This window comes from Panthera uncia, unplaced genomic scaffold (assembly GCF_023721935.1).
Source record: "Panthera uncia isolate 11264 unplaced genomic scaffold, Puncia_PCG_1.0 HiC_scaffold_1764, whole genome shotgun sequence".
Taxonomy (NCBI): domain Eukaryota; kingdom Metazoa; phylum Chordata; class Mammalia; order Carnivora; family Felidae; genus Panthera; species Panthera uncia.
The window spans coordinates 1-14,723 of record NW_026058431.1 but is presented as its reverse complement, the minus strand read 5'-3'; the positions used below and the strand labels follow the sequence as shown (position 1 = coordinate 14,723).

At 43.6% G+C, this 14,723-nt stretch overlaps 1 protein-coding gene across 1 annotated transcript; it reads right to left on the bottom strand.

The window, feature by feature from the left end:
• Positions 1-10,697: 10,697 nt before the first annotated feature.
• On the bottom strand, positions 10,698-14,338 carry LOC125917369 (zinc finger protein 75A-like; the record flags this gene model as incomplete). Its single annotated transcript, XM_049623587.1, has 2 exons — positions 10,698-14,040; positions 14,215-14,338. Coding segments are annotated over 2 exons (720 nt in total), but the record flags the coding sequence as incomplete, so codon positions are not given.
• Between the last annotated feature and the right edge of the window lie 385 nt (positions 14,339-14,723).

The window sequence follows — 14,723 nt, the reverse complement described above, 5'->3', positions numbered from 1 at the left end:
TTAGGGAAAGGGGGCACTATTAATTATGTTGTAAAAATTGTCATACACCTAGAAGAGTCATAAATTTTATTTTACCGTGATGTGTGAGAATCACTGGCCAAGGTCCTAATCCTTTCATGGTGAGACCCGGGTATCTTCCCTCCTTTAATTAATTCTCTCATAGGCCACAACAAGGACAAGGCCCTGAGCTGATGGGCTGAGCCAGCGGCTACATTGTTGCCATTAGGGTGAGCAGAAGTAGAAGCTGGCCAAGAGTGTGAGAGCAAGGACAGCTGGTGTCCTAGCTAGGTCCTGGCCCACCTGACCTCCTGCTACCTTGAGAGATGCTGACTGTGGTCACCACAAATGAAGCTGACAGGGCTAGTCCTGGTGGCCCCTTGAACGACCAGGCTCTTCTCACCCAGAGAAGACTTGAAGGTGACTGCAGTCACACAAATTATGCCCCATCTAAACTGGTGGGAAAGAACACGTGTGTTAAGTCAGACAGCCCAGAGCCAACAATAGCCACCTAGGGAGATGTGACACCCTGCCATCTGCCACGTGTCCAGTGTGGCATTGCAGCCTCCAGTTCCTGTGGCTGGACTATTGTATAAAAAAAAAAGAAAAGAAAAGAAAAGAAAAGAAAAGAAAAGAAAAGAAAAGAGAAAAAAAGAATAACACCCAGCAAGGGTGCCTGGGTTGCTCAATCGGTTAAGCCTCCTGCTTTGTCTCAGGTCATGATCTCAGGGTTCGTGAATTCCAGCCTGGGTTAGGGCTCTGCACTCATGGCTTGGATCCTGGAGCCTGCTTCAGATTCTCTGTCTCTGTCTCTGTCTCTGTCTCTGTCTCTGTCTTTCTCTCTGCCCCTACCCACTTGTGCTCTCTTTCTCTCTCAAACATAAATAAGACATTATAGAAAAATTTTAAAATATAACACTGAGCAGTTTTCACTAAGCACTCCCATAAATGATCTATTTGATCCTTACAATGTTCCTGTCCGCTATTCTATTCATTTCCTAGATGATGAAATTGAGTGCTGGAGAAATCAGATCCACTATCATATCTCATTTGCACAGTACAGCAAAATGCCCAAGCGTCTTGGTTCCTAGCGTCATGAACTTTCTAAGGTATGCTGCTGCCTCTCTATTCAGAGGGCAATGTAACTAGAGCACTACAATGACAGAAAGGAGAGAGATAACAGAGTCTGATCTGGGAAAAAAAGACGACAGAGCAGTGCTTCCCTGTAGCTCTAGTCACATGTCTCCTCAGCCACCTAGAAATTTCTTTAGTGCGCTCTTAAGGTCCATGTTCCTTGCACTGTAGATAAGAGAGTATGAGTGTATGTTAGGAACAGGAGAGGGGTGGCTGTGTGGCTCAGTCGGATGAACGTCCAGCTCTTGATTTCGGTTCAGGTCATGTTCTCATGGTTCGTGAGTTAGAACCCTGCTCCAGGTTCTGTGCTGAGGGTGCAGAGCCTGCTTGGGATTCTCTCTCTCTCTCTCTCTCTCTCTCTCTCTCAAAATAAATAAACTTAAAAAAAAAACAACAACAGGATAATGGGGCATTTGGCTGGCTCAGCCAGCAGCGTATGTGACTCTTGGTCTCAGGGTTGTGAGTATGGGCCCCATGTTAGCGTAGAGGTTACTTTAAGATAAAATATTTTGGGGGGCATCTGGGTGGTTCAGTTGGTTGAGAGTCTGACTTCAGCTCAGGTCATGATCTCATGGTTCATGAGTTCAAGCATCAGGCTCTGTGCTGACAGCTTGGAGCTTGGAGCCTGCTTCTGATTCTCTGTCTCTCTCTCTCTCTCTCTCTGCCCCTCCCCAGCTCATGCTCTCTCTCTCTCTCTCTCTCAAGAATAAATAAACATTAACAAAATAAAAAAATAAATAAAATATGTTTTAAAAAGAACAGGATAAAGATAAGGAAATTGGTCCAACCAAGGAAGTAGCTGTTCTTAGGAGAGATTTAATTAGACATGACTATCCCATAGAGAATTCCTGTACCACTTGTGGGATCTACAGGTTTCTAAAGCTTTGCTCCCCTAGTCCCTGGCTTAGAAGATCTTGGCCAGCTTCTGTAATGTAGATATGGTTGACAAGGGTCAGTCATATGGAGACCAGTAGGACGATGATTGTTGTCACGAAGACTTTGACGTTTTAAAAAAAAATATTTTATTTTATATTATTTTAGAGAGAGAAAGAGGGAGCACATGAGCAGAGGAGAGGGGCAGAGCAAGGGAGAGAGTCCCAAGCAGGCTCACCTCAGCGCAGAGCCCCAGGTGGGGCTCAGTCCCACAACCCTAGGGTCACAACCTGAGCCAAAATCAAGACTCAGACACTGAAATGACTGTGCCACCCAGGCACCCCAAGACTTTAAACGTTTGAAACCTTTATGGCCACATATGACTTCATCCAGGCAGCCATGTCATAAAGGAAATGATCAACCATAGTGCTGCTCACAGAGGAACAGCTATAGCGTGGCAGGCATCTGAAATAGGGAGTCACCAAAAACATTCTGCAAGGCCATGGGGCACCTTGGTCCACCAGTGGGTGAAGAGCCTGAGTCTTGATTTCGGCCCAGGACATGGTCTCATAGTTGTGGGATCGAGCCCTGCATTGGACTCTGTGATGAGAGTGAAGACTGCTTGGGATTCTCTCTCTCTCTCTCTCTCTCTCTCTCTCTCTCCCTCCCTCCCTCCCTATCTCTCTGCTCCTCCCCTCTCTCCCGAAGAAATACAAATAAAATTTTAAAAATTATAAAACTAACACAACATTTTGCAAGGCCAGAGTTGCCAGCTTCAAGCAGTCACACCACTGCTTGACCACAACACAGCGGAGGACCAACAGACGGCAAGCCGTGGCCGTGGCTATCACTGACGAGAGGATGCTCTCAGAGGAGTTGAGGGACAGAACAAAAAAAGAAAGAAAATCACCTATAATCTTCCGGTATATTCGTGTGTGTCTCCGAGTTTTCTGGTGTTCTGGGATCAACATTTTTGTAATTATCCAAATGACATAAAACGTCTTGCATGGCTGCAGAAGTTTTTGTGGTTCACATTTTTCTGTAACTTTTCACTACACATCTCACTTGTGATATTCATTCAAGTAGGTGCATATAGGGCTCCTTTATTTTTATTGCTGGGTAATATTCAGCTAAATGACTGCCGCATTCATTCATCTATTCTGTTAGTGGACATTTGGGCTGTTTCAGGATTTTATTATAAACAATGCTGCCGTGAACATTATTGTACATGTAAACAGGTTATTTTTTAAGACTTTATCTAGGGTGTGTCCCAGAGAAATAGGTCTTTGGTGTGTAACATCCTCAACTTTACTAAATAATGCCAAAGTGGTTGTACTAGTATCCCCCTCCTCCAGCAGTATTTAAAAAGTGCTAGTTCAGGGGCGCCTGGGTGGCTCAGTCAGTTAAGCATCTGACTCTTGGTCTTGGCTCAAGTCATGATCTCATGGTTTTGTGAGTTCGAGTCCCACATCAGGCCCCACGCTGACGGTGCAGAGCCTGCTTGGGATTCTCTGTCTCCTTCTCTCTGCCCCTCTTTCGCTCACGCTGTCTCTGTCGCCCTCAAAATAAATAAACTTTAAAAAAAAACCGCTCCTAGTGGGAGCACCTGGGTGGCTCAGTCAGACGACCATCTGACTCTTGATTTCAGCTCAGGTCATGATACCAGAGTGATGGAATCAAGCCCCGGGTCGGGCTCCTCTCTCTCCCTCTGTCCCTCTCCCCTGCTTGCACTTCCTCTCTCTCTCTCCACAACCCCCCTCTCAAAAAAAAAAAAAAAGTTCCTGGTGTTTTCATATCATTATGAATTCTTGGCATTTTCAGTCTTTTAAATGTCTACCAACCAGAATTAATAAAACAGTATTTCATTTTGGCTGTCACTTGAACCCCTGATTCCTAATGAAATTTGCTATGTTTTCATATATGATCAACAAATTATGTTTCAGACAATTAGGAACTGAGACCTCAAGTATTGCTCCCATTCTCTAGGGATGCTTTCCCTGTCCGGATTGCCATCTGTCATTTCGTTCTCTGTACAGCTCTGAGTCATCTACCCTTCACATTTGGCCCTTTGTCAACTGTTTCCCCTCTTTCTTGTCTGCTTCTCCCTACACACAAAGCTTGGGCCCAACACTCTTGGTTTGTTTTTCAAAAGAGGGTTCAAATGAGGCTTCGCTGGAGCCTGAGAATAATGAGACTACAGCACAGAAAACGGAAATCAAAATCGAGAGCATTCCCTTCTCATTATTGGACGTTGCTTTTACAGGGGTCCCCCCACTGATCATCTTTTTGGTTTTTGCCTGACACAACGTTAATGGGGTCTAAGCCTCTTCTGCAAGAGAAGCGTCCCTTATGAGGCATCTGGGTGGTTCAGTCAATTAAGTGTGGGATTTGTGATTCCAGCTCAGGTCATGATCTTGTGGTGGTGACAACGGGCTCTGCCCTGACAGAGCAGGGCTTGCTTGGGATTCTCTCTCTCTGTCTCTCTCCTTGCCCCTCCCTTGCTCACACTCTCATAGTAAATAAATAAAAACTTTCAGGGGTGCCTGGGTGGCTCAGTCGGTTCATAGGTTTGAGCCCCACATCGGGCTGTGCGCTGACAGCTGAGAGCCTGAAGCCTGCTTCAGATTCTGTCTCCTTCTCTCTCTGTCCTTCCCCTGCTCAGGCTCTCTCTCCCAAAATAAATAAATAATCATTAAAAAATTTTTTGAAGTAAAAACTGTTTTTAAAAACCTCTCTTTTTAAATTTAATATCTTCACTCTCCTTGTCTCAATCCCCTAATTCTCCCACCAGAAAAACAAAAGAAGTTAATATACTCTCTTTGAGATATGTATTACCTTACCAATAGTAATAAGGACACTTAGGGTCCAGAAATAGGCTTCTAAATACCATTTGAGATAAACAGCTGGGCTAGGGAAAGGATAATACAAGATGAGCATTGAATAGCTTGTGGTTCCAGAAAGGAAAAAGTGCTCAAATAATTTGGGGAAAAGTCAGAAAAACAAAAGCTTGAATGGACTTCCACTAATCAGATAGCAGACAATATAATAATAGTAATACATTACAAACTACTGAATAAAATAGGAAACCTTGATTTTGTAACGTGTAAATAAATGAATACACTGAATTTCATTAGTAACAGGATATTTACATGGTTTCAAATTACTTCACCATTAAAGTTACTAATTATAAAAGGAATAGATAAAATACAGGAAGAGCCTGGCAGACACCATTTTCACTTAAGATGATTCCAGTAATGTCATTAGCAATGGGACACATTGAAACATACATGATCTTAGTTGGCTCAGGCTGCCATAACAAAATACCATAAACAGTGACTTAAACAGGAATTTACTTTCCCATGTTTCTATAGGCTGGAAAGTCAAAGATAAGGGTTCTGGGAGGATTAGGTTTCTGGTGAAGGCTCTTTCCCGGCTTGCAGATGAACACTTTGTTCACACGTGGTATTTTCTCTGAGTGGGTGTGGATAAAGGTCTCTTCTTTTCTTCCTCGTTTAATAAAGTCACCAATTTCATCGGATTAGACGCCCACCTAATTACCCACCTCTAATTAACTCCTAAAGGCCATATCTTCAAAGGCAGTCACATTGGGGTCAGGGCTTCAAGGTATGAATTTGGGGGTGGAAGGACCCAATTTAGTCCATAGAAACACCTGATAGGACACAAAGAAGGCAACATCACTGCTGTGGTTTCCTGACAGAGAAGCAAAACTTGAATCTAATTATGAGGAAGCATGAAGCTCAAAATGAGGGATGTTTATAAAATAAGTGGCTAATGATCTTTAAAGTGTCAGCGTTGTGTCAATAAAAGACTGAGGAACCATTTCAGACTGACAAAGACTAAAGAAACGTGATGGGGCTCCTGCCTGGCTCAGTCAGAAGAGCATGTGACTCTTGATCTTAGGGTTGAATTCAAGCCCCATGTTGGGTGTAGAGATTACTTAAAAATAAATATATATATTTTTTAATGTTTTAAATATTTATTTTATTTTATTCTTGAGAGAGAGATACAGAGTGTGAGTGGGAGAGGGGCAGAGAGAGAGGAAGACACAGAATCTGAAGCAGGCTCCAGGCTCTGAGCTGTCAGCACAGAGCCTGACGCGGGGCTCGAACTCACAGACTGTGAAATCATGACCTGAGCCGAAGTCGGACGCTTAACCAACTGAGCCACCCAAGCGTCCCAAAAATAAAACATTTTTTAAAAGAGAGAGGTAAAAAAAAAAAAAAATAGAGATGTGACAACTAAATGCATATATAAATGTTAACAACATCTTCTTGCTATGATAGACCTTACTGGGCCAACTGGCAAAAGCTGAATGGAGTCTGAGGATTAGATGTCAGGTGTTAATTTTCATTTAGTAATTCTGATGGCTCTTGTGTGGTCCCATAGGATTGTGTTCCTGTTTCTTGGAGATACACATTAAGATATTCAGGGAGGACAGAATTTCAAGTTGTCAGTGCACTCTCAAATGATTCCTTTGTATTGTGCTTTCAACTTTTCTGTGACTACTTGTTTTAAAAAAAAATGTTTAAAATAGCACAACCCTTGTAGTCAAGAGTATGTGTGTTTGATTCCCACCCCTCCACTGTGTCATCTTTAGCCCTCAGGTTTCCTCTTGTGTTCCAGTGTCCTCATCTTATAATAGGGACACTATAGGTTGCTGTGAGGAGTAAATGAGTTGATTCTCGTTAAACAGGTTAGATCATTATCTAACACATGGTAAGTCCTAAGTTAGCCATCGGTGTTATAGTCAAATGAACGGACCTCTTTACCAAATGCTTAATGGAGCCTCCAAATTAGTCTTTACTTTAGAGCCCACATTCTAGAGCATAAGCTCGCCAAGCCAAATTCACTTTGCAATTCCTATTTCTCACCAACTTCTTTATGTCAACATCTCCTAACCAAGGCAATGGAATAGGACCTCAGGGCTATGAAGACAGCAAAACAATTGACTCCCTGCATTGGTAGGTTCAAAAACAATTTTTCCAAGGATTATTTATTTTGAGAGCGAGCATGCAGATGTGCATGAGTGGGGGAGGGGCAAGAAGGGGAATGAGAATACCAAGCAGTCTCAGAGCTGTCAGCACAGAGCCTAAGGCTTGATCTCACCAACCATGACATTAGGACCTGAGCCGAAATCAAGAGCTGGATGCTTTCACTGACTGAGCCACCCAGGCATCCCAAACTTTGGTCCTTTGATTCAGGTATTCATACAGAGTTCACTACCTTAAGAGGTACAGTATGATTCTAGACAGACCTTACAAAAGGGTCTAGGTGATGTGCCGTTAACTTCACATAAATCCACTAACCAGACAAGCATATTTATATGTTGTGCATATTTCTTTTACTTAGGTTGCTGAATCATCCATAGATCTTGTTCTCTTTTCAGTTTTTGAATTTCTAAGACACCAAACATACTTTTTCTTCTGGAACCTTAGAAGAACTCCAGAGTCTTTTATGGCAAAAAGCTCGCCTTACATTTAATTGCTTCTTTTTTGACCGTTTCACCAATGAAGTGATTCACCACTGAGACTGGAACATGAAGATGCGTGTCTTCTGATGTTACAGGTGATCCCGGTGATGCGCTCGTGCCCCCGTGTCATGGGTCAGGTTTTTCCCTCCCTCCTGAATATTCAGAACACTGAGATAAGTAGCCAAAACTAGCTTCTTAAAGAGAAAAACAGGTGTTGTAATTTCCTGCCATCACCCAGGTCTCTGCTGACTCCTCCCCTGATGTCACAACAGTTCTCGAGGGGTCACTTGTGGATTGGCTATGGCAGCTGGGATTGGCTACGTCCCTCACGGAAATCGCTCCTGAGCCACCAGCACCCCTCATTTGTGACTGTGTGTTCTCAGGATTCGGACTGGCTTTACTATTAGCCTGAGCAAGAAAATTAAATTAAATTTAAAAAACAAATAAGCATAATCCTAAATTTCTGATCCTGGTAAAGACTTTTTAGATGTGTTTTAAGTGTTTATTTGGAAGGTGGCTGACAATGATATTCTTGAGAGCTCAGTTTGTGCCAATCTTGCCTGGAAGTTCTAAGTTAATCTTTCTTGATAACTTGCTCAGAACAGGAAATAGGGTTTCCAGTGTAGGAAAACATAGAGGCAGGTGTAACAGGCAAGAGCCACAAAACAGGCTTTGTGTAGAGGATGAAATCGGAGGGAAAATAAAATCAAATTCTCTCCAATCAGAAAGATTAAGGTCTTTGATCATGTGAACAGGAATTTTACCCCGAATCTTTGAACAAGAACTATGAGGAGACTGTAAAAATGAAAATGAAGGAACATTTAACTCAAAAAATATGATCGGAAATCCAACTTATCCTTTAGGGAGGATATAAAACTATGAAGCTGGCTAATACTCCCTCACCATAGTAAAGGAAGAAGGACGTGTTTAAAGACTTTTTCTGAATTCATCCCTGTAAATTAGTATTCATGAAGCTACTAACATTATTCACTTAAAGAAACATTCCTCAGGTGAAACATATTTTACTTGTACCTTTATGAAATATTAGGGATCCTTCACATTTTGTTTTTCTTCAAATGCTTTGACACTGTTCCGTTGTTCATACACATCATGGACAAATGCTTAGTGTGACAATTATGATGTTGGAAACCCATCCTTTGCTTAAAAAGTTCAACCTTAAGCTTCTTACTAAGTTTTCCCTTAAAGGTGCAGGGTACCCAAATACTATAAAGCTTAATATATTGTCTTAGTGCCAAGATCAGTGCAACTCCACAGTCATCATCCTACCGTGGGAGAAGGGAGAAGGGAGAAGCGATTCTGACAGTTCTCCTAAACCTGAAACTCGGAGCTGCTCAATGCCCGTCAGGAGACACAGACGGAGGGCTGCTTTAAAGCAAAGTGCGGGTGTTCTCACATGCGCTGAGTCACACAGGAGAGCCTCACACATGCTGGACTGCAGAAAGCTGTTCTGCAACAACAGTCCGATTATCACTGCCCACGGGGGATTCATACACGGAGGAATTCCTGCACAGAAGGGACACCGGCAGATGCTTCAACAGCGCTCCAGCCTCGCTCCCTACTGAACCACACAAGAAATGATAAAGGTGACAAGTGTGAGAGAGATTTAGTGACGACAATATGCTTTTGTCCAAATAGGTTTTGGAAACAACCCTAGAAACACCACGTGTGAACAAAAAGTTCAACCTTTCCTACTTGAGGACACTCCAGAGACTCCATTCAGGTGAGAACCCACAGAAACAATGGGAGCCCTTCAGCAAATAATCCACTCTGCACACCGGAGGGGAGAGCCCAGAGAGAAAAGCACTAGGCAGTCTTGACCCATGACACGAGTGCAACTGGCCAGGAAATGCAGAAGGTGGTCGGTGAACACTGGTCTGTGCAGTGACTCGATGATTGGAAAGGCCTCTATGGAATTCAAACCACCCGTGTTATGTCAACTGGCCAGGGCGATCTGATCGAAAGGGCTGCCTAGCATTCTTGCTCTCATATTCTCCGGGGGGAATGAAACACTCTTCTCACGGCTCCTGTAAAAGCTGATCAACCCTAGCACCTTGGTTCAATTCCAAGCTCTCCTTTTGTCCTTCCCCTCCAGCGAAGACAGCGGAGGTTCGCAAGACCACCTTGAGGTTCCAGATGGAGTCTCCTAAATGGCGGGGAAAACTCTGGGTCTGCCATGGACCCCACACTGTCGCCGCTTAGACCAGTGCAGAGAGGAATGAAGATTTCAGGGTTACAATGGTCAACGATCCAGTTCTCAGAACCAAGCAAGGAACCATTATAAAGCTGTGACCTGAACCAACTGAAACACAGCAACTTCTGGACTGTCCTAAAATCATTTGGCTATATTTCTGAGAGCCGTAATACTAACATTTGAGGCTAAATCTAAGGTTGTGTGTTCCACTTCATCTTGAACCCAACCTAAATTTTGATTTTCTGTTGCATTTTTGGTAATCAATGCTCAACCCTGTGACGAAGCAATAGAAATGCCTTCTCCCAACGTCCACACGTCCACCCCACGTTATAAGCATAAGGACTTGTGGAACACTGTACTACTGGTAATTGGCTAAGCAGACATTCCCGACAGAGGCTTCTCAATTGAAATGTCCTGCTTCTGCTTTCCTGCACAACCTTCCTTCCAACTATCACCTTAGTCCAAGAGGGCAGCCACCTTCCTCTGTACACCAATCAGGGCAAATGTGCTTCTGCCCTAGGTCGCGTGTTTTTTTTGAGACAAAACTTACATATGATATGTGAGGGACACTTACCAAACGATTCCTTAAAGCCTACTGCACTCACATGAGGAATGAAAGGCAACCCATCCCCTCTCTGTAGCCCATCGATCAATAGAAACCTATCTTATGCACATAAACACTGGAGCACAGGGGAACAGAGAGCAAGGATAGGGGAATGAAGCCAGAGAGGCAGGGAGAGATGGTTGCCTTGTCCACTTGAAAAAATGACCAACCTGGATTGTCTCAGGTAAGAAATCAGTCCTTTGCTATCATGTAAGCTCCTCAGTGTGCCCACCAGTGTTACATTGGCTCAGAGGAAGGCAGATTTCTGTTGAGGGTCAAAGTCCACATGGAACGACACAGAAAAGGTTCCGCAGCTCTAGTAGATAGCTGCCTCTATTTGTATGAGCCAGGTTATGCTGCAGAAACACACGACACCAACACCTCAGTGGTTTAACAAAAGTTTATTTCTCATTCCCATAAAGTCCATCACAGGTCTGGGACATTCTCCAGAACAGCTCCTCACCAAAGGGCCAGGGGGCGGGGTGCTCAGCATTCCAGACTACTTTGACCCTGTGGCCCCTTCCTGTGTGGGCTTCCGGATTGACGCAGACGAGCACTACCGAGTCTTGCACCAACAATGAAAGGCTTCAGCCCAGAAGTGAGGCCTCTGCTCATAACCCATTACCCAAAACTACCTCGTGACCCTGACTTCAAGTAGCAGAAAGCCACAACCACTCTCTCTACTCTTCACTAGAATACAAGTCCCGTGAGAGTGGATTTCCAGCTCTTTTGTTCACTATCTTCTCAGTCTAGAACGGTGCCTGGGCCCACGAGAGATCCCCATCAAAGTGAATGAATGTAGCACCAGGAAGATGTCCACATGTATCCCGGGATGACACAGTACCAGTAGTAGAAGGATGAGGGCGTTGGGTAACAGCTATGCAGACGGGAGCTTCAGAGCTGGCTGTGCTTACGAAATCATATTTGAATCATCTTGAAGAAAATAAAGTCTCATTGAGGGCGCTAGACCATCATGAGACTTAAACCATAAAGCACTGCAGTCACAGACCAAATCAGCTAAGCACTATCACTACCAGCAGCGCTCAATTCCTGAAAGGAGTCGCCAATAGCCACAAATGCACCTGCTTCCTAAGTGTAGTCAGTCTGCCCAGCGTATCATGGGGAGCAGGGGAAAGGGAAAGAAACGCACGGTGAACATCTACTACTGGCCAGGCTGTGGGGTGCTTTTCCTTCACCAGCTCCTCTAGTCCCCAGAATAACCTTGAGACGAAACACAGTTTTCTTTCACAGAGAACGTGGAGACTTAAGTGTTTCAGTAACGAATCAAGCCACAGGAATGTCTTATAAGCTAGAAACAGACACAACACAACGTCATCCAGTCTGGCCCTGCAGGGATAACACACACAACCATCCTGCAAATCCTACCTTCAGGCCTGACTCATTCAGCTAAGTGACAACCAACGGACGTACCAACTATAGGGTCCCGAACACGTCCCTGTAACCAGACCTTAACTTTACAAGCCTTAACTTCATCATTTATAAGCCATTTGGAAGAGATCATTTAAACCCTTTCCTGATACTACCTAAAAGCTCTAACAGGAATACATGTGAGTCATTGTTGTCGATAAGAGTTTCGGGAAGATCCACAGTGTATAGAGATTTTCAGTCATCTATCATTTATCACCTAAGGCTGTCGTTAAATGCTGTGTGCAAAACAGAGACCTGTATACCCTGTCTGACTGATAATAGTTTACAGTGTAAGACAATCAACATGGATGTAGATTCAGCCAACCTTACCCACCACTCAGCAGTTCCCGAACTTTCCTCTTGGGAAACCAATCTTCAGCCACACCCAGTGAACCGCTTCCTGCCTGCAGCACACACTCCTTCCTAAACCTAACCCTCTGCTTTAAAACCAAAAGGCAAATTAAGAAGTAAATAAAAACCTGAGTTGATCCTGAACTCCCATAAATTTCCCTTTAAGCCCCAGGAAAGTTTTAATATTCATGACATCATCAGAGGGAAAGGTCTATAGTTTCTTTTATTGCAGACAACTCTTCTTTACATGGAATATATAACATGTCTAAAAATTCCAACCCGTTTCCATACAATCTTATTGATATTGGGTCCTTTATCAACCACTACAAATGAGAGATATAAATTAGTGCACTGGTCCTTCTTCTGACAGATTCCCTACTGGTGAAATAAATAGCATTTCATCACAGTAAAAATGGGGCTAAAAGGATTTAAGAGCTAAGCTGCTAAAATATTTAAGAAGGAAATCAGGGGCACCCAGCTGGCTCAGTGGGTTAAGCATCCGACTCTTGACTTGAGCTAGGGTCATGATCTCACGGCTTGTGAGTTCAAGCCCCGCATCGGGCTCTGCACTGACAGTGCAAAGCCTGCTTGGGATTCTCTCTCTCTCCCTCTCTGCCCCTCTCCACTCACACGGTCTCTCACTCTCTCAAAATAAATAAACTTTAAAAAAAAAAAAAAAAGGAATTCAAATGATGTCCAACTCTAGGAACAGGGTCCAATGACAAGGGAGAGGAAGAAAATCCAGTGTAGTTCTTGGATAATTCAACAATAGAACTCATTTTTGCCCCATGGGACTCTTGACATTGGTAAGCCTACTACCTTGAAGGCAATGGTACACAATTAAACAGGCTGGTTATTGCTTTTTCTTTTGGAAGACCATGCTACAGATGTTTCTCTTATATGTGTTTCAAAGTCGCTGGAAAATCAATGCAAAACCAACAAGATGATCACAGAAGACTGATTAATTCAGAGATGTATTTGCTATTTGAAGGTGAATTTGCTGCCAGGTACAATCACAAAATAGTTATATTCCTTACACAGAATGTTCTTTGAACATCTTTCTTGCAAGGAATTCCCTGAAGATTTACACGTAAAAACGTTAAATGGTACAAAATTAACGCATCCCCTGCAAAGTCAACCTTGACTCTTTTCTGAGAAACATGTTTATATCACCAAATTTTCCATTGATGTAGAATTATTCATGCTTCATAATTTTGTATTTTTTTCATAAACATCAGGGCTCGGCTGTACTTGGTGAATTTCCTCTTTTTGGAAGAAGTAGAAGCGTCCATTCATTGGTGGTGTTTCTGGTGTGTAATAAGGCTTGACTGCCTGCTAGCTTCTCATGCTGATGCTACATGTGGGTTCTCCGGTGTTTAGTAAGGTGAGAATTCTGACTGAATTTCTTTCCACATACATAACACATAAAGGGTTTCTCTCCAGTGTGAGTTCTTTGGTGTGTACGGAGATTTGAATTTTGACTGAAGCTTTTCCCACACCAGGAGCATTTGTATGGTTTTATTCCTTGGTGTATTGATACGTGCTTATTAAGATCTGATTTCCCTCTAAAGCTCTTACCACAATGCTGACATTTATACGGCTTCACTTCAGTGTGAATTTTTTTGTGTTTAGTAAGATCAGAGGTAAGTCTGAAGTTTTTCCTACACTCCTGGCATGTAAAAGGCTTCTCTACTGCACGGGCTTTCTTGTGAAGATCCAGAAGTCTCTGCAGCTCATCTTCCCAGATTGAAAGTTCCTTTGTTTGGTTCACTGGAAACTCTTGGTGCCACTTCCCCATCCTGTGTGTATCGCCATGGTTTTCTTTGCCTGTTGTTTTCTGGGGAACTTTTGCTCGGGCCTTTTTTGATACTATGTCTCCTGGTGCTTGTATTTCTAAATCAGAAACACATATAGGCTGATGGTTTTCAGTGTCACTTTTGTGCTTTATTCCTGTCAGAATAAACGGAACAGTCAGCCCACTGCACAGCAGAGCAAAACAACTACAGGAAAGGAGAGGAAAATCCAATGATTATTGACCACAAAATACAGACAGACAGAATTTAAAATGTTAAGCCCTGCGAAGGTTGCTATCAAGGCATTTATCCTGTCCCATGGTGTATTTACCTGCAGGCAGCTCTCCAGGACTGTCCTTGAGCTCCGTGGACCCTTGAACCCATGGCTCTTCCCCTTGCTCTAGATACGAGATCACCTTAGGTTTGGGGAGCACAAACAATGCTGTGAAATGCAAACAGTGAGATCAAGGACTGGCAACTCGACAAAGGTCCACCAACTCCATACGACTCCAGGAAGAGTAAAGGGCAGTGTACAGCGCTTTAACCCAAGGGTCACATGGGTAGACTCTGTCACACCCGCTATCAGGTTAACACGGTCTTCCATCTGCGGGTGGTACACAAGTGGACACGGAGAGATAAACCTAAGCTGGCTCCACGGAAAGGCGAAAGGGCATGGGAATCCACCCACAACGCCCCTCTCCTGCCACCGCGACCGCCCCATATTAAACAAGATGGCACCCAGCCCGAGAGGCTGCAGGGAATACAGATTCGTTCTATTAATTCTTTAGGATCGGCCCGAGTCTGGCGGAGCCAGGTGAAGGGCAGTGGGCTGCGTTATCA